The following is a 27,214-nucleotide window of genomic DNA, read 5'->3' as shown; positions in this document are numbered from 1 at the left end:
TCTGCCAGTCCCCCGGGAGCTTGGGATGAAAGGGATGGGGCCCAACCTAGTCCCCAGGTCTGGTTTGGGTGCGGAGGGCTCCATCCCGGTCACGCAGCTTCGGGCGAGGGGGACCATCCCCGAGGAGGGTGACAACGCCAGAGTCTGCAACGCCGGCCATCTGCGGCGGTCTCACACCTGCGCCCACCGCGCGCTTGGCAGCGGGGTGGGCATGTTCGCTCCGGAACCCTCCACGCCGACCAGGGCTGGCACACAGGCGCAGGCGGAGCGGCCGGCCGGAGCGGGATGGCGTAGGCCACGCGGGGTTTGCAAAGCGGGAGGAGAGGGGAAGAGGGGTCTGGGTGTGATGCGGGTGGGGGTCCTGAGCCCCCAGCCTCACGCTGGGTTCGATCCCTCGGCTGCAGGCAGGGCCGGTGATGCTGAGCTGGTTTTTTGCCTCCTCTCCAAAAAATGCTGCGGCCAAGGCTCAGCTCTGCGGCGCTGCGGTCAGCCGGGAGGGGAAGGGGCCAGGCCGCCGGGGCCCCCCCCGCCCCAGCCAAGCTTTTTGCCGTCCCCAGCACTCCCAGCCGTATCCCCTCCAGCACCCAACCCAGGCTCGGCAGCCAAAATAAGCTCCCCAGCACCCTTAGCTGGGGTCCCAGCCTCCTGCCCCGTCTCTCCATCACTCCTGGCTGGTGGCACCCCAGGGTGGGCTCTGCGGAGGGTGGCCCCAGGAGCGGGAGGGTGGCCATACCCCCCCCCCCCGCCATGTCAGCCATCCATCCCTCCATCCCTGGTCGATGCAGCCCAGCATTAACATAAAATCGATGCCCCCTCCCCTGCCCGCACTGCGGTCACCCCGGGGTGAAACCCTTTAACCCCTTCGCCCCTGCCCGGGGGCACCCGTGGGGGGAGAGGCCAGGCCAGGGGTCCCTCCCTTCGGCTCTGTCACGCGGGGTCCCTGCAATCCCGGGCCCCGCTTTCCGCCCCCCGAGAACTTTCACGCTCATGACACCCGTGGGGAAAATCGGGGACAGCAGCGCAGGGTGACGTGACCGTGGCCCAGCGGGGGACTGCGGTGGCGCGGCAGCATTTAAAAACGGGAGGGTAGGATCCGGCCCGGGCTGCGGGGGGGGGCGAAAGGGGCGCGTTTGGAGGGTGGCAGCGGGGAGCCCCCCAGCCTGCCCTCCGCGCCGGGCTTGACATTTTTATTCCTTTTTAAGTGAATTTTGGGCGGGAGCGAGGGAATCGCTGCGTTGGCAGCCTGGCAGAGCGAGGGGCCCGTCCCGCCCAGCCAGGACGAAGGGGGTCCCGTCGGGGCCGGGGGGGGCCGCCCCAGCACACCGGGGTCTGTCTGGCAGCGTCCATCGTGCCCCAGATGGAGGCGAAGGTGATGGTGACCGAGGTGCCACCGTGTCCGTGGGGTGCCCCACATCCCCCCCCCCCCGACCCCACAGGCCCGCGCGTCCCCGGGCGCTCAGCCCCAGGCTGAAACTGGGGGCTGCAATCTGGCACGGGAAGGGGCGGGGGGGGGCTCGGCCGGCCCCCCGCCTCGCCTGGCCGTGCCACGCAATCTGCTCGCCTCGCCTGGCCACCCCGGCTCTGGGCAGCGAGCCCACCCTGCCCAGCCAAGCCTGGCCCCTGGCCCTTCCCGCAGGGATTTTTCTTTGGGATGGGGATGGGATGGGATGGGGTGGGGTGGGGTGGGGCGGGGGGGGGGGCTGCACGCCGGGTGAAGCAGGAGCTGGGGCGGTGCCCGGGGGTGGTGGCATGTCCCCAAGCTCCCTGGCACGTCCCCAAACCTGCTGGCGTTGGCCCTGGGCCCCCCTCCCCACCTGCCTGGGGCCTCCCCCCACCCTTCAACCCTGACACCCCCCCCGGATGGGGCCAGGACCAGTCCCCCCTTCCCACCAGTGCTGGGGAATTCATTAGCCGGCCACAGCTGGGCCCTGCTGGGGAGGCCAAGCTGCAAGGAAAATTAACCCCTTCCTCCCCAGCCCAGCACCGGACCACCCCCCTGCACGGCCGTACACAGAGGAGGGGGCCAGCAGCTCCCGCCCCGCCCCCGGCCAGACACTGCCCAGCCCCCCCCCCCCCCCCCCCCCGCTAATTAAACCCAGGCTGCTGGATTTAATTAACCCTGAGGCACGTGGCTGGGACCGCCGTGGAGATGCTGGGTGCAAGGAGGGGGCTGTGGGGTGACCTGGGTGGGGATGGGTGCCCCCCCACACCAAAGCTTGCAAGCCGGGGTTGTCCCCCCACCTCTAGCCACCCCTCCAACCCACCCTGCCCAGTGCCTGTCCCCAGCCGAGGGAGGGGGGCAGAAGGACCCACGCTCCCCACCCCCCTGCTTGTTAGAAAGGTTTTATTTCTCTCTATTTACAGACTGGATTTAAAAAAAAATAACAAAAAAATAAACAACAAACCCCTCCCCTTCCCTTTCTTCACCCCCCCCAGGATGGCACTGCCCACCCACCGCCCCCTCCCAGGTGCAGGGGAGCTCTGGGCCATGGGGAGCAGGGCTGGGGCCAAGCCTGGGACTACACGCACCCCCCCAAGGAAAAGGGGTGTCCGGGGGGGTATCCCCCCCCCTCCAGTGCCATCACATTCGCATTGCATCCCGAGTGCCCCCACCAGCCCCTGTTGCAGGGGCCTGAGCCGAGCCGCAGCTGGGACCCCCCCCCAAGCGCAGCTGGGGGGACCCCATTCCCGTACCCCCTCTCCCACCCCACACGGGGCAGCAGGAAACAGCCCCGGGGCAGAGCTGCCCCCCCATAGCCTGGGCCTCTGGTACCCCCCCAGGACCCCTGGTCCCCCCCAGGACCCCTTGTTCCCCCCCCCCAACCAGTGCAAGCAGAGCTTTATGGCTTCCAGAATTGGGCTCTTCTAGAAAGAGTAGAGATAAAGGGGGGGGGGGGGGGCAAGGAGGTGCCCCAAATTCAGGAATCCCTGGGGGTGAGGTGGCTGCTGGGGTGAAGGGTATAAAATTTTATAAATTAAAAATCATATGGGGGGGGGGCGAGGTGACCTTCCTCAGGTCAGCGCTAGAATTTGGGGAGCTGAAGCCCCCCGAGGTGTGCAGAGCTGAGCCGGGGGAGAGGAGATTGGGGCTGGCATGGTGAGCCCCCCTTCACTGGAGGGCTAGGGGTGCCTGTGGGGGGGCACGGTGGGGTACCCCCTCCCAGCCAAAGCGCTTCTCAGGTTCAAAGCTGAGTGTGAAGGCAACGAGAGCGGGGCTGGGGGGGCCAAGGGGGCTGGGGTGGGGGGCACAGCTTCGCCCCCTGAGTCCAAAATCCTTGTGCAAAGCCCCCTGTCCTCCCTGGTGCATCCCAAGCACCCCTCAACAGGTGTTTTGGGGTCGGGGCAAGGGGAGAGCAACACCCCCTCCCACAAAAAGGAGGGGATTCACCCCAAAGCCACCCCAGAGCTCGGCTGGGGTGGGTCCCAGCGCCAGGTCACTGGTTGTCCCCTGGCTGGTACTGGGGCTCGGTGGCGGTGAAGTAGTCCTCGAGGAAGGACTGGAGGTACTCGAAGGTGGGGCGCTCCTCGGGCTCCCGCTTCCAGCACTGCACCATCACCTCGTGCAGGGACGGGGGGCAGTTTCCCGGGCACTGCATGCGGTACCCCCGCTCCACCTGCTCCAGCACCTCCCGGTTGTTCATCCCTGCGTGACGAGGACAAGGCGGTGGGGAAACCGAGGCAGGCCGAGGGATGCAGTGGCATCGCCCCCGCCGTTTGGATAGGGAGCCCAGCTCAGCGCTAGGCTCGCTGATGGGGAAACTGAGGCACGGGGGTAAGCCTTGCTGGTGGCACCCTGCTGCACCCCGCTGCCCAGCCCGCCCCAAGGGTGCCCGCCGCCCCGTACCTGGGTAGGGCACCCGGCCTTTGGTCACCAGCTCGGTCAGGAGGATGCCGAAGGACCAGACGTCCGATTTGATGGTGAACTTCCCGAAAAGCGCAGCCTCCGGGGCCGTCCACTTGATGGGGAACTTGGCACCTGCAAAGAGGGGGACAGGTGAGCCATGGCCGGGGCACCCCGCTGTGCCCGCACCCAGGGTACCGCACACCTGGGGCACCCAGCACCGGGGACACCCTGTACTGAGGGCATCCTGCACCCAGGGTACCCTGAACTGGGAGGATCCCAGGGACACCACGCACTGGGGGCACCCAAAGCACCCTGCACCTGCGGTACCCTGCACCCGGGGCACCCCATCTGGGGTATCTGTCACCCAGAATACTCATCCCCCAGGGCACCCATCCCCTGGGACACCCAGCATCAGGAGTGACCAGCTCCCCGGGCCCAGGACGGGAAGCAGCACGGAGGGGACAGGGGTGGCGGTGCCACAGCAGCGTGTCACCAAGCGGGCTCACCCTGGCGCGCCGTGTACTCGTTGTCCTCGATGAGGCGAGCGAGGCCGAAGTCGGCGATCTTGCACACCAGGTTGTCTCCCACCAGGATGTTGGCGGCGCGCAGGTCCCGGTGGATGTAGTTCATCCGCTCGATGTAGGCCATGCCCGCCGCGATCTGGGGATGGGGAAGCAGTGAGGACCCCCCGGATACACCCCTTTGGGGGGCACCCCCACCCCGTGCCGGCCTCCCCGGTACCTGGGCAGCCATGTCCACCAGCTGGGGCAGCTTCAGGTAGCGGCCGTCCCCGTCCTTTAGGAAATCCAGCAAGCTGCCTGCGGGGAGAGGGTGCCGGTCAGAGCGCCCGAGAGCCTGCCGTGCCCACCCAAGGGTGCCCTCCCCGTGCCCCCCGCTCACCCTGGCTCATGAACTCGGTGACGATGTAGATGGGCTCCTCCGACACCACGGCGTAGAGCTGCACCAGTTTGTCGTGCCGCAGCCGCTTCATGATCTGAGCCTCCTCCAGGAAGGCTTCGGGCGACATGGTGCCCGGCTTCAACGTCTTCACCGCCACCTTCGTCGTGCCGTTCCACGTGCCTGGGTTCGGGGACACGGGGGTCAGCGCTGACCCTGGGGACCGATGGCCCCGGCAGGGCCCGGATGGAGGGGTGCGTGGATGGATGGATGGATGGAGGGATGCATGGATGGATGGAGGGATGCATGGATGGAGGAGCAAGGAAATCAGGGCAGGGCAAGGAAGGGACATGGTACCACCACACCCCACCCGGGACAAGGAGGCCCCCTCGCCCCGTGGCGTGGGGACAAAGCGCCCGTGAGCTCATTTCCTAACACCAACCTTACCCCCGCTCCCCATCCCACCACGGGGGAGCCTGTGCCAAGCTACCATCTCCCCACACCAGCGGGTACCGCCTGGCATCCTGTGATGCAGGATGGGACTGTTCTCCTGGCCCCCCCACCGCACCCCCCACCCCGGCCGGCCGGGCCAGCCTTACCCAGCCACACGTCTCCGAAACATCCCATGCCGAGTTTCTTGTCGAGGCTGATGGATTCCCGCGCTATCTCCCAGGCGTCCTTAGCTAATCCCAGGGTCTGGGGCTTCATAGCGGGGCACGCGCGGGTTAGCAGATGGCACAACCCGTCGTTATATTCTGTGGGGTGGGGGGGAGCGGGGGGGGGGGGCAAGGAGGAGGGGGATGCGATGGGATGAATGCAGCATGCACGCCGAGCGGAGGGAGCACGGGGCGCCGGAGGAAGAAGATGATGAAGAAGGGACCCCCCCCCGGCCTGGTTTTGCTTCCTGCTTGTGGTCCCATTTGAAATGGGGGGGGGCACCGCTTGCCCACACAGGGACGTCGTGTGGCATCCTGGGGTACCCATGGTGACCCCCCCACCCCCCCCCGCCAGCAGCACATGCTGGCAAACTGGTGTCGCTCAGCCTGTCCCGGCAGGCAGGAGCCCTTCCCTGGGGGGGTGCCAGGCCTGGGGGGTGCCCCCGCCATCATCCCCCCCCCGCAACCGCTCGCCCCGGCTCGCCCGCCGGGCCCTACCCATCCACACTTCCCCGAACTGCCCGTTGCCCAGTTTCTTGAGGAGCTGGAGGGATTCGCGGGGGATCTCCCACACGTCTTTGGTTTTGACCGACAGGTCGGCCAGTTTGGGGGTTCCCTTGGGGCACGGCACGGCCAGGCGGCAGCACAGCCCGGCCGCCCGCTCTGCGGCACCGGGGACGAAGCGGGGGGGACACACAGGCGTCAGCCCGGGCACGGACCCCCTGCCAGCCCTTTGTCCCCACCCCAGGCATCCGCCAGCCTCATGGGTGGTCCAGCCACCCCCAACATGCGCATACATAAATGGGGTGCACCCCTGTCCGCCTCCCCCAGGGACGCCCCCGCAGCCCATTGGGCTGGGTCGGACCCCCAATCCCCCCCTGGCTGTGCCCACCCAGACCAAGGGGCTGTTCACCTTCTCCGGAGAGGCCGGGTGCTTCCCCCCACGGAAGAGTGGGGACCCCCTAATGTCACCACCACCACAGCCCCTTCCTCCCCCAGTTAAACCCAGTTAGCCCAGCCAGCTGTCTCCAGCCAAAGGCTCTCTCCACCCCTCCCCATCACCTCACCACCCCCCCCGTGCCCCCCATCCCACCATACCTATATAGTGCTGCACCAGCTGCTGGACGGTGTCGAACTGGGCGCGGGTGGTGATGTAGTAGCCCCCGTTGTCCAGTTTCCGAATCTTATAGTGCTTGACGTGGTCTCCCTTGGCCTCGTCCCAGTCCCGGATGGAGAGGGAGTAGGCGCCTACGCAGAGGGTACGGGTCAGGGCGGGATGTGGGGCGCAGGTCCCCCCATGTCCCCCCACCCCTGGCCCCGTACCTTTCGTCGTCTCGCTCTCCCGAATGAGGAAGGTGCCCCTGCAGTTGCCGTGGCAGAGGAGCTGCCGCTCCGCGTCCTTGCGCCCGATCTTCCCGAAGTACCACCTGCCACGGGGCCGGGCTCACCGGGGGTGCCCAGACACCCGGGCTCGAGGGGTGGGGTCCCTCTCCATCCCTGTCCCCCCCCCATACTCACTCTTCTGCCTGGATAGAGTCCACGGGTGCCACGTAGTTGCTGGGGATGTAGCCGGTGGCCCCCGAGCTCAGCGACCTGGCCTCCCACCAGTCACCTTCCCTGGGGAAAGAAGAACCGGGGAGTGAGGAGGGGGGACAGACGGACGGACCCGGCCGCCCTGCACCCTCCCGCCCCGCACACAGCACCCCACAGCTCCCCCACGCCTGAGTTGCTGCTGAGACCGCCCAACTCGTGACACGCGTGGCCCTCGTTCTCTTGGTATCCAGCAATGGAGCCCCCGGGGGTATCGGTGGCACAGAGGCACCTCCCCAGGGTGGCATGGGGTGGGCTGGGGGCGGCAGAGGGTCCTGGGGTGGGGGGCTCACGTGTTGTTGATGATGTGGAATTTCTCCCCTTTCTGGAAGGTCAGGTCGTCCTCCGTCCTGGCCTCGTAGTCGTACAGGGCGATGAAGAGTGTCACGCCCCCGCCTGCGGCACGCGGAGGGGACGGCGGTGAGCCCCCGCGTCCCCCCGGGGTGAGGTGTTGCAGGGGTGCAGCCAGCCCCCCCCAGCCCCCCCGCTGACCTGTGAGGCCCCCGCTCCGCGTCTGCAGGGTGTTGGAGGCGAAGAGCCCCGGCCCCGTGAAGGACGGAGGCGAGGGCATCGTCGCGCCGTGGAAGTTGTTGAAATCGGGGATGCGGGTGAAGGCGGCGCCCGGTTGCGTGGAGTCGGGGTCGTACTGGGAGGCGGAGGGTGGGGGGGGACCCACCTCGCCCCCCGCCTGCCCTTTGCCGGACCCCTTCTCTTTGCAGTGCACACAGCCCATCCTGGGCACGGCCTGCGGGACAGAGCGACCGTGAGCCCCGCGCCGCCCCGGCCGGGCACACGCGTGTGCACGCATGGTCCCAATTAGAGGCACTGGGTGCACGCATGAGTGCTGGGTGCCTGCGGGGTGACGTGGGGACACCAGGGCACTGCCACCGGCAGGGACCAGGCTGCGAGGTGGGCTGCGCTGCCCGGGGGACCCCGCGTGTGTGTGCCCCCCCCTCCCAGCACCCATGGGTGCTCCCCGTCACGGCGACCCCTCTCACCACGACGGCTCCTTGGGTCACTTCAGCTGCTCCATGTCACCTCGGGGAGGAGAAGCGGCACCTGCGGGCACCGGGGAGGGCGTCAGGCGGGGGGCGAGAGCCTGGCACCGGCTGCAGCTCCACTGCATGGGCTGCAACATCCCTCCGAGGGCTGCAACACCTCTGCCACCGGCCAAAACACCCCTGCATGGGCTGGAACACCCGTCATGGGCTGCAACACCCCTGCATGGGCTGCATCATCCCTCCGAGGGCTGCAACACCTCTGCCACCGGCCAAAACACCCCTGCATGGGCTGGAACACCCGTCATGGGCTGCAACACCCCTGCATGGGCTGCATCATCCCTCCGAGGGCTGCAACACCTCTGCCACCGGCCAAAACACCCTGCATGGGCTGGAACACCCGTCATGGGCTGCAACACCCCTGCATGGGCTGCATCATCCCTCCGAGGGCTGCAACACCTCTGCCACCGGCCAAAACACCCCTGCATGGGCTGGAACACCCGTCATGGGCTGCAACACCCCTGCATGGGCTGCATCATCCCTCCGAGGGCTGCAACACCTCTGCCACCGGCCAAAACACCCTGCATGGGCTGCAACACCCGTCATGGGCTGCATCATCCCTCCAAGGGCTGCAACACCTCTGCCACCGGCCAAAACGCCCTGCATGGGCTGGAACACCCATCATGGGCTGCAACACCACTGCAACACCTCTGCCACCGGCCAAAACACCCCTGCATGGGCTGCAACACCCCTGCATGGGCTGCAACACCTCTGCCACAGGATGAAATACTCCTGCACGGGCTGCAACACCTGTACACGGGCTTAAACACCTCTGCCACGGGCCAAAACACCCCTGCCTGGGCTGCAACACTTCATCTGCAGGCTGAAATACTCCTGCACAGGCTGCAACGTCCCTCCAAGGGCTGCAACATTCCTGCACGGGTTGCAACACTCCTGCATGGGTTGCAACACTCTTCTAAGAGCTGCAACACTCCTGCCATGGGCTGAAATACTCCTGCATGAGCTAAAACACCCCTGCACCGGCCGAAACACCCCTGCATGGGCTGCAACACCCCTGCATGTGCTAAAACACCCATGCATGGGCTGCAACGCTCCTGTTACGGGCTGAAATACTCCCCCAAGGGCAGAAACACCCCTCCAAGGGCTGCCACACCGCTGCCGTGGGCTGCAACACCCCTGTGTGAGCTGCAACACCCCTGCATGGGCTGCAGCACTCCTGTCAGGGGCTGCAACCGCATCCTTGAGCGGGATTTTCTCCCGTCACGTCCTCGACAAATCGACCACCACCTCTGTCCCGGGCAAGACGCGTGCCCCCCGACTGCCCCGAGGCTGGAGGGAGCTGGGCTGGGGGGCATCCCCAGCGTCCCCAAGCGTCCCGGTCCCCATCCCCACGGCAGGGGAACCGGTGTCTCAGGGGAGGAGGGGCCCCGCTCGCCTCGCTGCGGTCAGAGCCACGTTCTTCCGGCCGGCGCCGCGCTCGGCAGCGAAGGTGTTGAGGAGGAGGAGGAGGAGGAAACACGGACCTCTCCCCGCTGCGGGTTGCAAGAAGACATTTCTGTCCCCGGTCCTGTCACCTCCCCAGGTCGCTGGCCGCCTAACCAGACCAGTTTGCCCAGTTTGGACTGGGCAGAGCATTCCTCTTGAGGGTTCGGCAGGGATACGGTGGAGCTCGCCCCATCTCCAGGCCGAGAGCGGAGGGATGGCGCCGCGAAGCCGTGCTTTGCCCGGCAGCCATGTCCTGTCCCCCACGCTCCACAGAGCGGGAGGAGCGGAGTTTTCGGGGCGGATGAGGGGTTTCGAGCAGGTCTCCCCCATCACGGGCTTCGATTCACTTTCCTCTCTCTCGGCTGGGAGTGGGAAGAGCCCGGCTCTCCCCCGCTTCCACCTTCACTTTCAACACCGGCGGTGTGGCAAGGCCGCGGCCGTTGCAGACGGGGCAGCGTTGCCAAATCCGAGAGGGTTTGGCTGGTTGGGGCTGTTTCTTTTTTAATTTTTGCTGACAATAAGTGACTATTTCAGCTGACAAACATTCCCAGCTCTCGCAAACCCTGTCCCCTCTGGGTGGGAATCACCAGCACGGCGCTTGGAAACTTCCCGTTTCACTGACTTTCTGGTGCCCAGCTGTGGGCCGGGATGGGGCAGGCCAGGAGCACCTTCCAGGCACGAACAAACCCGAAATATCGCAGCATGGCAGGGTTTAACCACTGCCCGCGCCGTGCCCAGCCACCGTGCGGAGCGTCGCACCCGCGCGTCCCCGAGTTTGGTTGCCACAAAACCTCCAAACCGGGCCCTGTCACCTCCCAGCCAGGCAGAGCGGCACAAAAACTGTCCCCTCGCGCCGTCCTCGGGGAGGGGACGCAGCCGGCCCCGCGTTCAACGGCCGCGACCTGGCGCCTGGCCCTGGCTCTCCCGAAAAAGGAGCCGCTTGGTGCCTGGGAGCAGATGGCAACCGAGCCCTTCCCGCACCGGCTTCACCGGCACCGGTCCTGGCTGAGCTGCCAGCTCCCCGCCCCGCGCTGAGACCCGGCCAACTCGTCACCCCCGCCGCTGCCCCCGCCTCGCCAGGCATACAGCCGCGTCCCCGTCCATCTGCTCCCCCGTCCCCCCCCCAGGGACATGGGGCAGTTCAGCCCCATCCCCAGCTCCGAGCCGGAGCGCCGTGTCCCGGTGCGCACCGATGTCACCCTGCGCGTCACCGAGGCACCCCACGGGGGGCACCCCCGTCCCTTGCCTCTGTTCCCCTCTGGGGAATAATGGCGATGGAGGGGTCAGGCTCCAGGGTGGGGGGATGCAGCCGCACGGAGAGATCCGTGGCAAGGTGACGCGCGCAGTGCCGGGGGGGGACAAGCCAGGGTGGGTCCCCGGCACCCTCGCGTGCCAAGGCTCCCCGGGGAGCTGCCGGAGGAACCCGGCTGGCACCCACGCAGCGGGAGGAGGAAGCAGCAGGAGCACAGCATGGGGGAGGAAGAGGAGGAAGAGGATGGTGCTGCGGCCACCAAGGGGAACCTGGGGGGCTGGCGGGATCCCAGGCCTTGGGGACGGTGGCAGCCGGGGGCAGGGGGGTGGCGGGCAGGGACCGGAGCGGGGCTGAGCAGTGGCTGCAGCCCCTTGGGTACCCTGTGTCCTCCCTCCCGTGCTGTCCCACCCCCCTCGCCCTGCACCCCGCCGTGTGGCCCTGCACCCCGGTGGCTCTCCTCGCCCTGCCGCGAGAAAGAGGAACCGAGATTGCCGCACAGCCCAACTGGGAGCCCGCCCGGGCTCCTCCGTCACGCCGTGGCTCTGGACCAAGCTGGGTGGGAAACTGAGGCACGAAGCAGCTGCAGCGTGGGAGGGGAAGGTGCCTCGTTTCAGGCGGTTCACTCGACACGCGACCCCCGAGCCGCGTCCCCATCCCGTACCCTGGAACCCCACAGACCCGCGGCCCTGGGGTAGAGCCCTGCTCCTGCTCCAGTCCTCCCAGTTCACCCAGTGCCTGGCGAGTCCCCCACGGCTCCCAGCTCCGGGCAGGTTCTGTGAGGACAGGGGATGCGAGGAGGGACAGGGAGGGTCCTGCCACGGCCGGAGGGCCCCTCGCCACCAGCACACAGCTCCAGATCTCCGCAAGACGTGGGGACGTGGGCGGAGGCGGTGGGGTGGGACGCAGTGTCCCAGCAGACAACGTGCCCCTTCCCCTGCCCGCCTGCAACAGGGACGTGGTTCAAAGGGGGGGCTTGCCGGCCCCCCAGAAAATAAGTTGCCCCCACAAGCCCACCTGCCAGCGACCAGGCCCAGGGCAAAGGCTGTCCCCTCGCCCCAGGAGGAGATGCCCGTGAGGGACAGACCCCCGCCCCCCCGCCCCATCTCTGGCTGGGAAAGCAGGATTTCCGCTGGAAGAAGAGCAATTCCCGGATCCGAGGGGCTGCAGGGGCGGAGGGAGGGAGCCGGCCAGGGTTCCAAATACAATGTCCCGGGAGGAGCGGGGCGGGGAGGGAATTGTGCGGGGCAGGAAGCGGCCAGTTCCTGTCCCTCCTTGGGACACACCAAGGAGCGGGGAGCAGGCAGAGCTGCCGGGAGCGGGGGGAGCACCCGCTGCGGCCAGGGCCTGAGCCCCCCCAGCTGCCCCCAGCTCTGGCCCAGCCAGATCTTAACCCCCCGGCAGCCCCCCGAAAGCGCTTGCTGGGTTGGCACGCCATGGGCACTGATGGGGCTGGGGGGAGCAGGTGTCCCCCGTCTCGGTGTCCCCTGGGGTGCCGTGACCTGCCCCCTCCCCAGCACGAGGGTCCAGCGCGGGCGAAGGCACCGTTTGTCTCCGCGGGCTCCCCGCCACGGTGTCACCACCGATTAGTGCCGGGAGGGCGAGCAGGAGCCGGCGGCTGCCCCCAGCGCTCCCCATGGGACTGCCCCCCTCCCTGACCTGCTGCCCCCCAGGACGGGGAGGACGGGGGTGTCCTGTCCCCCCCTCCCCAGGCTCACTGCAGAGGCTGGCGTCGCCTGGGGGGAGCAGTGAGGGCAGGGCCCGGGGGCAGCCCCCCGCCGGGGGCACGGTGCCCTCCGTCCCCACGCCTCAGCGCCCCGTCCCACTCTGGACCCAGAGCCACCCCACGCATGGTGGGGGGCAGCCCTCAGCAACCCCCCAGCACCCAGCAAGAGGATTGAGGACCCCCCCCCCAATTGCAGGAGGCACACCCCCCGCCCAGCACCCCACGCATCCCCACGCATCCCTCCTACCGCCAGCCCTCCTGCTCCAGCTCGCATGGACCCGCCGCTATTCCCGGCGGGACCGCAGGCCGGGATGTGAGCGCAGCACCCCGAACCGCCCGGCGCTGGGGTGTCGAGGCGGGGAGAGCGGGAGCGCCCGTGCCTGCGTTTCCCCTGTCTCAGCTCTCGCAGCCTGAGCAAGAGCTTCCCCTCCCCTCAGCCCCCCCTTCCTCCCCGCGCTCCCAGCCACGGTTCATTGTACCGGTCACCGGTTCCCCCTCCGGCATCGCTCGCCGAGGCCCCACCGCCCAACTTTGGGGGTGGCATGGTGGGGGGGTGACGTGCTGGCATCGGGGGGTCTCCAGTTCCCAGCAGCACGGAGCTGGGGGATGACACCGCCGCGGCTCTGCTGGGATTTACTGGGTGTCCGTGGGGATAGCCGGCTCCGTACCGCGGCATGGCCCCCCCCGACCCCCACCGTGAGCCAGCATCCCCACGCAGGGGACGGCGCAGGGACAGCACGTGGCAAACAGGGGGCTGCGACCCCTCGAGGTGACCCCCGAACGGCAGAGCGCAGGCGGGGGCTGCCTGTCCTCCCACCGCGGGGTCTCGCTGGGACGGGGTGAACCGGGGGCAGGGCAGAGCCGCAGAGGGGGGCGCGCAGCCCACCTTGCCGGGCAGACGGCAGGCGGCTTGGGACCGTGTTCTGGGGGGCTCCCACGTGTGTACCCCCCCAGGATGGGGTGCAGCTCCTGGCCAGCTCGAGCAGTTGCTGTGGCCATCAGTAGCCCACTGGACCCCTTCTTTACTCCTTATCCAGATAAAGCTCCTGGCGGGACGACCCCAAGATTTGGCATCGGTCGCACTGACCCACAAATTTGGGTGAGCTCTGGGAGAGGGAGTGAGCCCCCCAGGACTCTGCCTGAGCCCCCCAGCACCCTGCCTGGGCTCCCAGTCCGGGGCGCTGGGGCACCCACCCCGCAGAGAGCACCTCAAGCTTTTGGCACCCCCACCACCAGATCATGGGGGTCTCAATGGGGGTCCCTCGCTGTGGGAACCCCCTATGCTGATCCGGGGTGCAACGCGGCCGCCCCTCCAAGGCAAAACCTCCCCCCCCCTCCACACCCCCACGGGGGCCCGATCCTGCACATTCCCCCCCAGTCCCCAGCCACCCTTCGGCCGCAGGGGACAGTGACAGCGAGGGGCTGGCCATTTTTTTATGCAGCCCCCCGCCGCAGTTTCCGGCACGAGGCCGTGCTCCCGAGGCAGGGTGAGGGTGCACGGGGAGGGCAGGGGGCTGCGGGCTCCAGCCCAGAGCCGGCTGCACCCCAGCTCGGCTGCCCCGTCTCCCCGTGCGGCCAGGCTGGATCGCACGCTGGTGGCTGGGGGTCCTTCCCCATTTCTCCAGAGCCTTCGTCCTCCTTCTTCCTCCTCGCCCTGCGGTTAGCCCTCGCAGGCTGACCTCTTTCCTGTGCGATGGCGAGTCCGGCCCTGGCGTTTCCTGTTCTCACGGTGGGGGGGACAAGGGCTGGCGGGGTCCCCAGCCCCCACTGGGACGGGGACCTGACCCCCAGGCTAACGCCTCGCTCGCCTTGTCACCCCCAGCCCGGTCCTGGGGGTGGTGCGGATGGCAGCTCCCCTTTCGTCCTGGTTTTGGGGGCTCTCTGGGATTTCGGAGGAGATTCAGACCCTGCTGGGGATGGAGCCAGCCCTGCCACCAGCCCTGGGAGGGGACGGGGCACAGCAGGGCACACAAGTGGTGACCCGCAGAGCGACGAGCCCCACCTGCTGCCAGGACCCTTCCCACACCGCAGCCCCAGGTGGTTCTGACTGGTTTCAGCCCCAGGGTGGGCACTCGCCCTCCGCCTTAAAAAGAGGAGGGGGTCTCTGCACCCCCCCAGCTGCCTGCACCCTGGCAGGGTGCTCTGGCACACAGCAGGGCAGGGGCTGGGGTGTCACCAGCACAGGGTCCCAGCCTGGCATGGGACATTCCCTTGGGCTGCAGGATGGAAAGGGAGTGGTGGCACATAAATGCCCCCCCAGCTCAGCTCTCCTACCCTTCAAGCCTCCCAGTAAAGGCTTCCCAGTGGTCCCAGTCCCAGGACCTGGCTCATTAATGCCCTGGCCCTCTGCTATGGGAAGTGCCTCCTGCCCATCACCCCGGTGTCAGGTCTGCCTTGCAACGGGCTCCCCCCACCTTGCCCCAAGCACCCCCATTGCCCCCCTAGGTTGGGGGTCCCCCATGGCTCCAGCACCCCTCCCACCACGTCGCTCACAGCTCTTGGGGGCTCATCCTGCATCTCCCGTCCCCCCCTCCAGCACCCGGCGTTGCTCCATCTCCCTCGGCAGCACCCTGCCGCGACACGTTCTCCCCGCTGAGCACCCCGGGGTGCCCGGCCCCCCTCCAGCCACTGCGCGATTCCGGTTCCTTCCCTCCCTCTGAGGAGGGCCCCAGCTTCTGCATTGGCTCTGCCGAGTTTCGCCGCCGCCGGCTCCGGTTTAAAGGCGAGAGCTGGCGCTGGGCGAGCCGGGGCGGCCAGGATGGGTGTTCTCCGCTGGCTCGCGGCCTCTGCGCTCTGCGCCGCCGTCTGGGGTGAGTCCCGTGCCCCTGCGGCACCATCCCAACCGGGGACACCCCAGGGGACGGGAGCTGGGGGCACCCGAGCTTTGGGTGCCGCATCGCTGGGAACGCGGGGTGGAAAGGCTGGGGAAGTGGTTTCTCGCTTGTTGGGTCCCCGAATTTGCAGTTCCCCAAAGAGAGGGGATTTGGGGTGGGGTGGTGATGAAGGGAGGGGAGAGAGGGACACCTCGAGGGCTGGGAGGGGGTTAAAATAAGGCTAAACTGAGCCAGACGGGCTTTAACGCGCTGACAAGCCCGAGCCATTCCCTGCCTGCAAAAAGGAGGGGACAGGGGTGGCAAGGGGGGGGCACCGTGCCCCCACGGGACCCCCTTGCCGGGTGGATGTAAAGCCGAGCAGGGCTGTGGGGCTGCGGGATCCGTCCCGAGGCTGCTCCTCCTGCCCCAGGGAATCGTGCCCAGACCCAGGCGGGCACCCGTGGGTCCCTACCTGCCCCAGGATTTGGGTGCAGAAGCAGAGCTAGGACTGGTCCCAGTTGCCCCGGGGCTGGGCACGGGACAGGCACCGCCGGCTCCTGGCTCCCGGTGAGGAGGAGGAGGAGGATGCTGAGGGAGGGAAAGGCCCATCCTCAGCGACGGGCGTGTTGGCGTGGGGTTGCACAAGCCGGGAGCCCGCAGGGAAACTGGGAAGGTCACTGGGAGGTGCCAGGGACTGGGCACCCCTCACCCATGCCCTGCTTGTCGGGGGACAGCTTGGTTGCATCCCCTCCACCCACCTTGGAAACATCACCCAAAGCCACGGCCACCAGCCCTGGGGGGGCTCTGCCTCCCGTGGGGACCCCACCCCTCCAGCCCTGGGGGGGCACTGCCTCCCGTGGGGACCCCACCCCACCAGCCCTGCGGTGGCGCGGACCCTGGATCTGGCCCTGGGAAGCTGTCAGCGCGTCGGCGTCCTTCGCGTGTGTCACCCGTGGGCTCGTGGAGCTGCTTTCAGCCCCCGCTCAGGAGGGGCTGCAGGGAAGGGGAGCCGCTGGTTTGGGCAGCCCCCTGCCCCGATCGCCCTGTCCCCAGCTCGCCCACTCACCCCTGCCCCTCTCCTCCTTCCAGGACAGGACCACGGGCTCTCCCGCTCGCCCCCTCAGTTCGGCTCCATCTACCACGTCCGAGGTAACGGGACCCCCGCAGCGCCCTTTGCCGGGGGGAGCGGAGGATGCTCAGCACCGGGCAGGACCAGGCCATCCCAGTGCCACACTGGGGCAGCCTCCCACAGCCGGGTGCCTCCCCACAACCCGGCACCCATGGGGACAGCAGCTCGGCTCTGCGTCCTCTGCGGGTGCTGGGGGGCTCAGGGAGGGATGTGGGGGTGCTGAGGCCTCGGGGCTGGCCCGTGTCACGCGCCGGGGACCCCCGCAGGCGTCATCAACCTGCCCTACGCTGAGATCGAGGAGCCCTTCGAAGCCTGGTACAACCTGACGGGAAACAAGAGCCGCATCCAGTACTACGGGGGTAAGCGGGTGGGCACCCGTCCGCTCGCCGCGCCGGCCCCAGCGCTGCGCGAGGGGAGGATGCGAGCAGGACCGCCGTGCCTCAGTTTCCCCTTCGCGCCGGCGCAGGGCAGGTGATAACCTACCAGCTGGCGGGGGTGAAGCCCTACGGGATGCGGTACAAGATCACGCCGGAGACCACCGAGAAGGAGGTGAACACCAGAAAATGCTTCCAGCTGCCCGGCTCCGAGGAGGACGTGGTGAAGGCTCAGAGCGTCTTCCCCACCATTGACGGCTTCAAGGTGAGAAACGCCGCGGCCCCCATCCGACCCGCGGCCCCGAGCCGCTTCCGGCCCTGGGTGAGGGGTGCTGGGCAGCTGGAGATGCTTCTCCCCATCCCGGGGGGTGCGGGGCGCTGGGACGGGTCAGGACGTGCCCCCGCAGCCCGGGGCGCAGGGAGGGTCAGTTCTCCACCCGGATCGGGGCCGGACTCCCGGCTCCTTTCCCAACCCTGGCAGCCGTGTTGGGACGTGTCACGGCCCACACGAACACCGGTGTTTTGGGATGGCTTGGGCAAGTCGCTGCACGGCGGCTCGGCTGCCGCCGGTCCCGGCCTCCGGCGGGACTGGGTGCAGCAGGAGGGGTGCAGCGGGTGGGAGACAGGGACACCAAGCTGTCACCAAACCAGACAGCGGGTCTGTCCTGTGCTGCACCCCGAATTCTTGCCACGCTTTCCGCCCCACACGCGGCTGTGGGGTAACGGCCACGTAGCCTCTGGATCCGGCCCGAGAGCCCGGTGCGGACTGGTGCGAGGCGCTGTACGTGCACTGGGAGGAAGGGGCTGGGTGGGAAGGAGCGAGTGCAGGGGGTGATGGGGGGGTCTGCACCCTCCCTGACGCCGCATCCTCCAGTTCCTGCGGGAGGAGTACTACCGGGGCCGGTACTGCGCAGTTTGGCAGAACGTCACCCGTTGGGCGCAGAAGAAGAACATCTACACCTTGTGGGTGACCAACTCCAGCTGCGGGGTGGCCCCCGTCCACTACGAGATGCGGGGCTACAACAGCCTGCTGGGCTCCCACTACGACAAGTACGAGATCTCCTACACCGACTTCGACAACAGCTTCCCCCCCTCCATCTTCGACCTCCCCGTCAACGGTGAGCTGGGTCGGGCCCCCCCTCCGCTCTACCGGCGGAGCTGGGGCTGATGCAGTCCCCTCCTCGCTCCCCAGAGACGAAGAAGTGCGGGGACTTGCCGGGGAGCGCGGCGGAGCACCGGGTGCTGGCCAACCCCATGGAGGACTTGGTGGGACGGCACCAGCCCTGGGCCCACGAGGTCTTCCACCACTACCGCAGGCGTTTGGGGCGACGCTACGGCTCCGCGCGCGAGCTGGAGCACAGGCAGAGCGTCTTCGTGCACAACATGAGGTACAGGCAGACGGGGTGGGCCGCGCCGTCGCTGCGGCGGGAGGCGGCGTCAGCCAGCGCTGACGTCGTCCCCGCCTCGACGCCGCAGGTTCGTGCACTCCAAAAACCGCGCCGCGCTCTCCTACACGCTGGCGCTGAACCACCTGGCCGACCGCACGCCCCGGGAGCTGGCAGCCCTGCGGGGCCGCCGCCGCAGCGGGGTTCCCAACAACGGGCAGCCCTTCCCCACCCAGCTCTACGCCGGCCTCATCCTGCCCGAGAGCCTGGACTGGCGCATGTACGGTAGGTGCGGGGCTGTGCGGGGCCTTGCTGTTGAGGTGCTGCGGGGCCAGCGCGAAGCCACCCTGCTCCCCGCCACCGCGCTGCACCCGTGGGACCACGCTGTCCCGTGGGACCCACATCTCCCTGCGGTCCCCGCTCCGCTCAGCAACTGGAAGATGGAGGAAGGGCTCGGCCGGCGCTTGGCCCTGGTTCAGTCTGGTGCCCCAGGGACAGATGTGACATCTGAAGCCACATCTGGCTTCCCCCAGGTCCCCATTAGCAGGGAGTGACACCCCCAGAGCCAGCCCCAACCCAAGGGCGGGGGTCCCGCAGGTTCACTGGTACGTTCCCCTTCCCAATTTGCACCTCTGGGAGCACAGCGAGCCCTCGACTCCTGCCTCAGTTTCCCTTCCGCCTGCCCTCATCCCCTCGGTGCCACCGCAGCCTCTCACCCCCGCCCCGCCGTCCCCAGGCGCCGTGACCCCCGTGAAGGACCAGGCCGTCTGCGGGTCCTGCTGGAGCTTCGCCACGACGGGCGCCATGGAGGGTGCCCTCTTCCTCAAGGTGGGAGCGGGGCCGTGCCCCACGGGGACAGCCGAGGCGCCCGGATGATGCCCGGCCCCATCCCTGCAGCGTGTGTGTCCCCCCACAGACCGGCGTGCTGACCCCCCTGTCCCAACAAGTCCTCATCGACTGCTCCTGGGGCTTCGGGAACTACGCCTGCGACGGGGGCGAGGAGTGGCGAGCCTACGAGTGGATCAAGAAACACGGCGGCATCGCCAGCACCGAGTCCTACGGCACCTACAAGGGGCAGGTGAGGGTCCCCCAGGTCTCGGGATGTGCCCCTCAGGGCTCTAGGGATGGGGACATCACCATGTCCCCAAGACCCTGGGCTCCCTGGGGTTTAAGCCAAGCCCCGGGGCTCAGCCGGGCGGTTTCGTCACCGTGTGCCTCAGTTTCTCTTCTTACAAAGCAAGGTCAAGGCTCCTCCACCCGTGGCTGGCACCACAGGTCCCTCCGGACCCTGGGGCGCGGGGATGGAGCTGGGCTGCCTGGGGACAGGGAGGTGGCTGGGAGATGCAGCTACCCCAGGGCTGTGGGTGCGGAGCCAGCTCCCCGTCCCGCCTGTGGGTAACGCTGTGTCCCTGCAGCAACCGGGACAACGTCCCCACCGTGGTGGGCGAGGGACGAGAGAGCGGTCAGAGCCGGGATGCTGCCACAGGCCCAGTCCCAGGTCGTTCCCTGCACGGGGACAGCCAGGGTGGGCAGGGTGAGGGGTCCTGGGGGCTCGGGGTGATGCAGCGTCCCCCACCCTGACCCTGGGTGCCGCAGAACGGCTTGTGCCACTACAACCAGTCTGAGATGTTGGCCAAGATCACGGGCTACGTCAACGTCACCTCGGGCAACATCACGGCGGTCAAAACCGCCATCTACAAGCACGGCCCCGTGGCCGTCAGCATCGACGCCTCGCACAAGACCTTCTCCTTCTACTCCAATGGCATCTACTACGAGCCCAAGTGCGGTGAGTGGGGTGGCGCAGGGGGCACAGGACGCGCTGGGTGCCCACGGAGAGGTCAAGACACCCGAAACCTCCTCCTCGTTGTGGAGCATCCTGGGCAGGGGTGGAAGAGGGAACAGATGGGAGAGGCAGCCTCGGGAGCAGGGATGCTCTCCAGACAGGGATGCTCTCCCAACGAGCAGTGTCCCCACGTCATCCCCTGCAGCGAACGAGTCGGGAACGCTGGACCACGCGGTGCTGGCCGTGGGCTACGGGGTCCTGCAGGGAGAGACGTACTGGCTCATCAAGAACTCCTGGTCCACCTACTGGGGCAACGACGGCTACATCCTCATGGCCATGAAGGACAACAACTGCGGCGTGGCCACCGAAGCCACCTACCCCATCCTGGCCTGAGCCACCTCCCAGTTCAGCGGGGAGAGCCCTTGGTGACGCTTTTGGCACCCATCCCTGGCTCAGCCCCTCTGGAGGAAGCTGGGGACGTGGTGGGACAGGGGGGCTGGATGGGGACCCAGCGGTGATCTTGCCAATAAAGCCCCTGGAGAAGGACTGGTTTGCATCTACCGGAGGGATTCGATTTCTGCTGAGACGAGAAATTCCTGGCGCTGGGTGTCGGGGAAGCGGGGCGGCGGGGGGCATCCACCCTCTGCCCCACTGCCCGGGTCCCTGTTGTGGCTATGGGTTGGGACGTCACCGGCGGTGTTTGCCGATGCCGTGAGCCAGCGCCGCTCCCCTCCAAGGAAAGGCGTTTTGCATCACGGCCGTGGCTCGGCTGGGTGCTCCCCGTTTGGCCCCCAGCCCTCCTGGGGAGAGCGGGGTGGGTGCAGGAGGGTCCTGCCGACGGGGTGGGGAGGTCTCTCCGCTCTGACCCTGGTGGTCTCCCATCTTGCCCGTGGCAAGACGCACTGTGGGCAGCAGTGGTGGGTCCCTGGGGAGGGGTGTCAGCCCAGCTCGGCACCCAGGGGCGCAGCAGGATGGGGCCCGGTTCGTCCCCGCTGGCGCGTGCAGCCAGCCCTTATCGGCTTTGTTTGGGGCTCGCGCGGCCCCGCGGGCGCTCGCCGTCGCCTTGGGCTGGGGGCCAGCTGGACGCGCGGCAAGCGGGAGGGGTGAAGGCCGCTCTGCCGCGGCGACGGTGCCGCTCTCCTCCCTGGATCTGCTTTGTCCGTGGAGCTCCTGACGTTTCATCCCCATCTTCCCCCTTTTCCCAATCAAACCCCCGCTAATTGCAGTTCTGGGCCTGCCCCGATGGGGTATCAAGGATGCGGGGATGCAGATGGCTCCCATCTCCCCACGGCTTCCCAGCGCTGGGTTTGGTGGGGAAGCCTTGGCTCCTGTCCCAGGGGGGCAGGGAGCCCCCAGAGGGATTTCTGGGGGGCCGGGCAGGGTCCCACCGCACCTCCTTGCCCCCGGGGTTTTGCTGACGCAGCAAAGCCTGGCTGCGAGCTGCCACGCGGGGTGGGTGGGAGCGCAGGGACGCCCCTGGCACCCACCACTGCCCCCCCCAATCTATGGGGCATCCATTTTCTCCCCAGGGAACGGCCCTGCCGTGGGGTACCAGTGCCCACAGGGGTCTGGGTCCCACCCCGCTCCCCTCGCCCCAAGCCCCGCCAGCACGCAGCGTCGGCACCCACCCCGGTGTGGGTGCGAAAGGCACCCATGGGTGCTGATGGGGTGGCAACATAAAGCCACGCCTCCCCCTTGGTCCAGCCCCATCCCAGGGCAGGACAAGGCTTTGCCCGTTGGCTGCCGGCCGCTCCCTGCCCACCCACCAGCCGTATTTAAGCCACCCATGGGTGCAGGGTAGCAGTGTGGGCTGGGGTCTGCAGGATGGAGGGGTTGGGGTGGTGGTGGCTGCTGCTGCTGCTTCTGGGGGCTGCCGTGCTGCCGGGTGAGCACCCACCCTGCCTCGGCTTCGGGGGATGGAGGCTGTACCCCCAGCACGGGGTGATGCCACCGCGTCCCTTAGCCCGAGCGCCCAGGAGAGGGGGGGACTGGCAGCACAAAGGGGTTTGGGTTTTTATTTTCCTTCCAGGAGCAGAGAGCAAAGCTCTTCTGGAGACACCCACGTTTGGGGACATCTACCACGTCACAGGTACCGCTCGGGGATGGGGTGCCCCTCTGGGACACTGCGCAGAGGGGTCCTGCCCCTGCAGCCACCCTATGTGCCCAAGTCGAGGGGGCTCCAACTCCCCCCCCGCGAATCCCAGGGGGCTGGGGTGTATCGCTGCCGTGGGGTGACACCGTGAGGTGACACCGTGGGGTCGCAGGGTGCTCCTCACCTTCCCTGTGCTCCCCTCCCAGCCACAGGCTTGGGGGAGGGGGACAGGAGATGTCCCCGGGGCTCGGCCCCTCGCAGCCCCCCCCACGTCTGGCCCCCGTGTGCCCGCAGGAGTCATCAGCCTGCCCTACGCGGAGATCAGGGAGCCCTTCGAAGCCTGGTACAACCTCACCGGGGGGAAGAGCCGCATCGAGTACTACGGCGGTGGGTACTCAAAGGGCTCCATCCCCCCCCAACCCCTCACCACCCCCTTCCTTCTGCTCCAGGACCATCAGGTGCCTCAGCAAAGCCCTGGGAGCCACCACCACGCCAGGACCCAAAGGCTTGGCTTGACCTTAGGCGCTGTCCCCATCCCCAGGCCAAGTGGTCACCTACCAGTTTGGCTCCATCGAGCCCTTCGGCGCCAGCTTCAAGGTGACGCCGGAGACCACGGAGACGGAGGTCAACGTCCGCAAGTGCTTCCGCATCAACGGCACCGACAGGGACCTCATCGCCCCGCAGAGCGTCTTCCCCAGCCTGGAGAACTTCAAGGTGAGCTCCAGGCAGGATCCCCGAGGACGCAGGATGGGGCAGGGGAGGGGACAAGGGATCCCCACGGGTATGGGGTGTCTGATGGCTGCGTCCCTACGAGGGCAAAGCAGCCTTCTCTGGCCGAGAACGGGAAAACGCGGGACGCGGCCGTGGGTGATGGAGGTGGAGGGGTTGCACCCAGCTGGGCACGGCGCAGGATGCGGCGCCATCCCTGCGGGCTGCCCCAGCCCACGGGGGACGCGGTGCCGGTGTGGCACGGCGGTCCCTGACGCGCGCCGTGCCCAGCGGGTGCGGGAGGAGCGTTTCCGCGGGCAGCGCTGCGCCGTCTGGCAGAACGTCTCCTACTGGGGCCGCAAGAAGAACGTCTACACGCTGCGGGTGGGCGGCTCAGCCCGCGGCCCCGTGCCGCTGCACTACGAGGTGCGCGGCTTCAACAGCCTCCTGGGCTCCCACTACGACAAGTACGAGATCGACTACTCCTCCTTCAGCCACCGCTTCTCCCCCAGCGTCTTCCGTCTCCCCGAGGGTGAGTGTCCTCGCCCACCCCACAGCCCGGACCGCGGCCGGTGCCGCCGCCGAAATGCAGCGTTCCACCTTTTAAACCTGTTTTCTTTTTCTTTGTTTTTTTTTTTTTTTTTCTTTTTAAGAGCCTGATAATTTGGGTGAATTGGTTTGGCTGGGAAAAAAATCGGGGGAGAAATGTAATTAATTAACAGCTGGGGCGATGCGGGTGCTTCCCCAGTGCTGGCTCCTTCACGTGGGAGCGCAGGGGGCCGGGTGGGACAGCAGATTTTGGGGACTTGGCTGCACGCGGATGCAGCTCCCCCTCACCGACGTGTCTATACGGGACAGCTGGCCCCAAAGGTTTTTGGGGGTGACGGGGGAGCCCGGCCCGGCTCAGGAGGCGTCAGCCGCCCTCCGTGCCTCGTGGCAGGGGTGCAGTGCGAGCAGTGGCCCGCGGCCGGCCCCGAACACCGCATCGTGGCCAACCCCATGCAGGAGTTTGTGGGGAGGGCGCCGGAGACGGATCACGTCCACCACCGCCTCTTCCACCGCTACAAGGAGCGGTTCGGGAAGAGCTACGGCAGCGAGGAGGAGCACGAGCATCGCAAGCGCGCCTTCATCCATAACATGCGGTACGGGATGGCGGGGGGTGGGCTGGGTTGGGGTGGGGGGTGCTCAGGGATGGGGTCCCCCGCTCCCCTCTCGCAGCGTCCCCGCTCTGCCGCAGGTTCGTGCACTCCAAAAACCGCGCCGCGCTCTCCTACACGCTGGCGCTGAACCACCTGGCCGACCGCACGCCCCGGGAGCTGGCAGCCCTGCGGGGCCGCCGCCGCAGCGGGGTTCCCAACAACGGGCAGCCCTTCCCCACCCAGCTCTACGCCGGCCTCATCCTGCCCGAGAGCCTGGACTGGCGGCTCTACGGTGAGGAGGGCACCGGCCGCACCGGCCCGGAGCGTGCACGAGGCTGGGGGTCACCGGGGTTTGTGTGGGGACGGCCAGCATCCTCCGCTGCTCTGTTAACGTCCCCGCCCTGCTGTCCCCAGGCGCCGTGACCCCCGTGAAGGACCAGGCCGTCTGCGGGTCCTGCTGGAGCTTCGCCACGACGGGCGCCATGGAGGGTGCCCTCTTCCTCAAGGTGGGAGCGGGGCCGTGCCCCACGGGGACAGCCGAGGCGCCCGGATGATGCCCGGCCCCATCCCTGCAGCGTGTGTGTCCCCCCACAGACTGGCGTGCTGACCCCCCTGTCCCAACAAGTCCTCATCGACTGCTCCTGGGGCTTCGGGAACTACGCCTGCGACGGGGGCGAGGAGTGGCGAGCCTACGAGTGGATCAAGAAACACGGCGGCATCGCCAGCACCGAGTCCTACGGGCCCTACCTGGGGCAGGTGAGGGCGGCAGCACCGCTCGGGGAGGGGGCTGCAGTGCCACCTCCTTCCCAATCCTCCCCCCAGTGCTCTCCCAAATCAGCCATCAGCACTTTGGCGGTGGATTGGGGCCCTACTTTGGTTTACGGATGCTGCACCCGAGCTGCGCCGCTCCCTCCTTCCCCCTCGCCGGGGTGGGTCGGACATCACCGCCTGCCCCAGGACCCCGGTGCCACCACAGCTTTCTCCCCCCGACCAGAACGGCTACTGCCACTGCAACGAGTCGGAGCCGGTGGCCCAGCTCGCCGGCTACGCCAGCGTGGAGCCGGGCAGTGCCGCGGCGCTGAAAGCCGCGCTGGTCAAGCACGGCCCCGTGGCGGTCAACATCGACGCCTCGCACAAGTCCTTCGCCTTCTACGCCAACGGCGTCTACGAGGAGCCCCGCTGCGGTGAGTCCAGTCCACCCAGGACGTTCTGCGTCCCGCTCACTGGGGCTGGGACGGGGAAAAATATCTGCAGGGTGGGATTTACCTCCCCGCTAAGCTCCCGGCTGGGGGATACGGGGCCCCTCGCTGCGTCGGGAATGGCCTCCAGCTCTAAGGGATGGGGACTGAGATGGCTCCGTTTTCTCCTCCCACCCAGGAAACGAGACGTCAGCGCTGGACCACGCGGTGCTGGCCGTGGGCTATGGGGTCCTGCACGGCAAGAGCTACTGGCTCATCAAGAACTCCTGGTCCACGTACTGGGGCAACGACGGCTACATCCTCATGGCCATGAAGGACAACAACTGCGGCGTGGCCACCGCTGCCTCCTTCCCCATCCTGGCCTGACGGGACGTGGCCCCACCTGTGCCCTGTCCCCTCCGTGTCCTCCTGGGCCGCTCCAGGTGGAGGGGGAGCTGGCAGAGGGATGCGGGGCCTCAGGAGGTGCTTGTGGGGCAGAGGCAGGCAGCTCAGCTGGGAGGTGGGAGGATGCTCCCAGCCCCCTGAGGAGGAATTTTACCATTTTGGCAATAAAAGCCCATAGAAGTGATCCTGTCTGTCACGCTGGGGTGTCTTCTGCCAGCCCCAGCCCGTCCGCCACCAACCACGGCCCTTGCTGTGACTGCCTTCTGCAGCCCTCTGTGTGATGAGTTTCACCCAGTGCTCAGCCCAGGTTCCCCCCTCTTCCGGATACGTGTGCCCTAACCCCAGAGCTCTCAGCGCCATCCCCAGAAGTGCTGGTATCCCCTTCCCAGGCACCGGGAGGGAGCCTGAATCCACTCTCGGAAGCGGGGCTGGGCTCAGGGCCCCCCTGTTCCCAATCGGACTCTGCCCCGTCCCGGCAGCCCGTGTCATGCTGGGAACAAGGGAGCCACCCCCAGCAGAGAGAGCGGTCGCCAGCACCCGGTGCCCCCTCTGCTCAGCCTCTCTCCAGGCTTCTGTGTGGGTCAGCGCTTCAGGGCTCAGTTTCCCCACGAGTCCGGGGGGAACGCAGAGCTTGGGGGGTCCCATGCTCCACCGGCAGCCCCTGGGACGGAGGCAGACCCAGCTCATTTCATCCAGGAGACTTCAGGGGGGGTTCGCCCAACCTCCTGGGGAGCAGCCCGGCTCGGAGCTGCCCCCCCAGAGCCATCGTGCTCCTTTCACCTCCCCTTGCTCCAGCGCTTTATCCCAAAACCGCGCACCCTCCCTGGGGATGGAGCCGAGCGGGCAGCCCAGAGCTCCCAGGTGAGAGCGGTTGGCGCTGCCAGGCTCTGCCTCCCCAGTTTGAGAGCCCAACTAGCAACTGGGCAGCTGGGGAGGGGAGCCTACAAAAGGGGAAAAGGCAGCATGGGCTGTATCTTCCCCCAAAATGGGGTTTTGGCAGTTGAGAAGCGACGTCCCCTGTGGCTACACCCTGATTTCGCAGAGCAAACGGCCACCGTCAGCCACGGCATCCTCACCGCCGGCAGCACCCCGCGCTTCCTTCCAGGCGAAGCGATTGCTCCCAGTTGAGGGTGGCAGGTCATAATATTTTCTTGGGTTTTTTTTCTTTCACTTGTTCACCTGCTTATTTTACAATTTGCTGCCCTGATTTCTGAAGTGGTCTTTAATCATTCTCAGCGGGGGCGCCGACTCGAATTCACGGCTGGGAGAGAAATGATCACCGCGCAGGAATGATGTGCTTTATTCCGTGGGAGTCCAGGTCTCCAGATCTTTGATTCTCTTGACTGCAGTCAATAAAACATGCTTTGACTTTCAGGGAACCGTGACTTTCAGGCTCCCTTTGGATAGGCGATGTTCTGAATTTGCTGCTGAACACGCAAGGTGGCTTTGAGAGCTGGAGGTTTCGCAGCCCCGGGAAGGATTTAGCAGGAGCCTGGAATTTTGCATTTGTGGCATTAGGGAGAGCAGTTCTGAGCGTGGGCAGTTAAGGATGGCTGGAAACCTAAAAAAGATCCATTAATTATGTTTGAAAAAGGAGAAAATAAGAAAGGACGTACCTGGGGAGAGGTTTGCTGTTTTCAGAGCCAGCCCTGGGTTCTGGCTCCCAGCGCGCCTGAGCTGCCACCTCCAGATTTTCCCTCGACACCCGAACCTCGGAGTCGCTCCAGGTTTGGCAGAGCCCA

General features: G+C 67.4%; 3 protein-coding genes across 4 annotated transcripts; 2 read left to right on the top strand and 1 right to left on the bottom strand.

Annotated features, from left to right (window-relative positions):
• Positions 1–2,818: 2,818 nt before the first annotated feature.
• On the bottom strand, positions 2,819–12,851 carry FGR (FGR proto-oncogene, Src family tyrosine kinase). Of its 2 annotated transcripts, none has more exons than XM_086764950.1 (13): positions 12,714–12,851; positions 7,986–8,046; positions 7,480–7,732; positions 7,281–7,383; positions 6,916–7,014; positions 6,721–6,824; positions 6,496–6,645; positions 5,896–6,060; positions 4,745–4,924; positions 4,586–4,662; positions 4,351–4,504; positions 3,845–3,976; positions 2,819–3,643 (listed from the first exon to the last, which is right to left on the bottom strand). In XM_086764950.1, exons 3-13 carry the CDS (start codon positions 7,718–7,720, stop codon positions 3,435–3,437), a joined length of 1,614 nt encoding a protein of 537 aa, XP_086621076.1. In that variant the 5' UTR covers positions 7,721–7,732; positions 7,986–8,046; positions 12,714–12,851; the 3' UTR covers positions 2,819–3,434. The 2 variants fall into 2 exon arrangements, with proteins under 2 accessions (XP_086621076.1, XP_086621077.1); XM_086764951.1 differs by lacking the exon at positions 5,896–6,060 and adding an exon at positions 5,341–5,496.
• Positions 12,852–15,137: 2,286 nt separating this feature from the next.
• Positions 15,138–20,431, top strand: LOC104486620 (digestive cysteine proteinase 1-like). The gene is made up of 11 exons (XM_086764952.1): positions 15,138–15,276; positions 16,369–16,428; positions 16,675–16,767; positions 16,875–17,047; positions 17,657–17,900; positions 17,975–18,170; positions 18,259–18,452; positions 18,904–18,995; positions 19,084–19,245; positions 19,764–19,953; positions 20,156–20,431. The coding sequence occupies exons 1-11, from the start codon at positions 15,225–15,227 to the stop codon at positions 20,341–20,343; spliced, it is 1,644 nt and encodes a 547-aa protein (XP_086621078.1). The 5' UTR covers positions 15,138–15,224; the 3' UTR covers positions 20,344–20,431.
• Positions 20,432–21,774: 1,343 nt separating this feature from the next.
• Positions 21,775–25,454, top strand: LOC147598091 (digestive cysteine proteinase 1-like). The gene is made up of 11 exons (XM_086765132.1): positions 21,775–21,835; positions 21,980–22,039; positions 22,337–22,429; positions 22,584–22,756; positions 23,042–23,282; positions 23,691–23,892; positions 23,988–24,181; positions 24,304–24,395; positions 24,484–24,645; positions 24,884–25,073; positions 25,267–25,454. The coding sequence occupies exons 1-11, from the start codon at positions 21,775–21,777 to the stop codon at positions 25,452–25,454; spliced, it is 1,656 nt and encodes a 551-aa protein (XP_086621258.1).
• Positions 25,455–27,214: the final 1,760 nt, after the last annotated feature.

The sequence above is a fragment of the Chlamydotis macqueenii genome, chromosome 22 (assembly GCF_036417535.1).
Source record: "Chlamydotis macqueenii isolate bChlMac1 chromosome 22, bChlMac1.mat, whole genome shotgun sequence".
Lineage (NCBI taxonomy): Eukaryota > Metazoa > Chordata > Aves > Otidiformes > Otididae > Chlamydotis > Chlamydotis macqueenii.
This window is presented reverse-complemented; position numbering and strand designations above follow the sequence as displayed.

What these genes read in the sequence shown, in the direction of transcription:
- LOC147598091 (XM_086765132.1), top strand. Translation starts at nt 21,775, where the DNA reads ATGGAGGGGTTGGGGTGGTGGTGGCTGCTGCTGCTGCTTCTGGGGGCT. An exon ending in CCGCATCGAGTACTACGGCG is followed by an intron (nt 22,430 to 22,583) that starts GTGGGTACTCAA and finishes CCCCATCCCCAG; the next exon opens with GCCAAGTGGTCACCTACCAG. An exon ending in CGTCTTCCGTCTCCCCGAGG is followed by an intron (nt 23,283 to 23,690) that starts GTGAGTGTCCTC and finishes GCCTCGTGGCAG; the next exon opens with GGGTGCAGTGCGAGCAGTGG.
- FGR (XM_086764950.1), bottom strand. Translation starts at nt 7,720, where the DNA reads ATGGGCTGTGTGCACTGCAAAGAGAAGGGGTCCGGCAAAGGGCAGGCG. An exon ending in GGAGAGCGAGACGACGAAAG is followed by an intron (nt 6,646 to 6,720) that starts GTACGGGGCCAG and finishes CCCTCTGCGTAG; the next exon opens with GCGCCTACTCCCTCTCCATC. An exon ending in CGAGTACACGGCGCGCCAGG is followed by an intron (nt 3,977 to 4,350) that starts GTGAGCCCGCTT and finishes CCCTCTTTGCAG; the next exon opens with GTGCCAAGTTCCCCATCAAG.
- LOC104486620 (XM_086764952.1), top strand. Translation starts at nt 15,225, where the DNA reads ATGGGTGTTCTCCGCTGGCTCGCGGCCTCTGCGCTCTGCGCCGCCGTC. An exon ending in AGGGTGCCCTCTTCCTCAAG is followed by an intron (nt 18,996 to 19,083) that starts GTGGGAGCGGGG and finishes GTCCCCCCACAG; the next exon opens with ACCGGCGTGCTGACCCCCCT. An exon ending in ACGGCACCTACAAGGGGCAG is followed by an intron (nt 19,246 to 19,763) that starts GTGAGGGTCCCC and finishes TGGGTGCCGCAG; the next exon opens with AACGGCTTGTGCCACTACAA.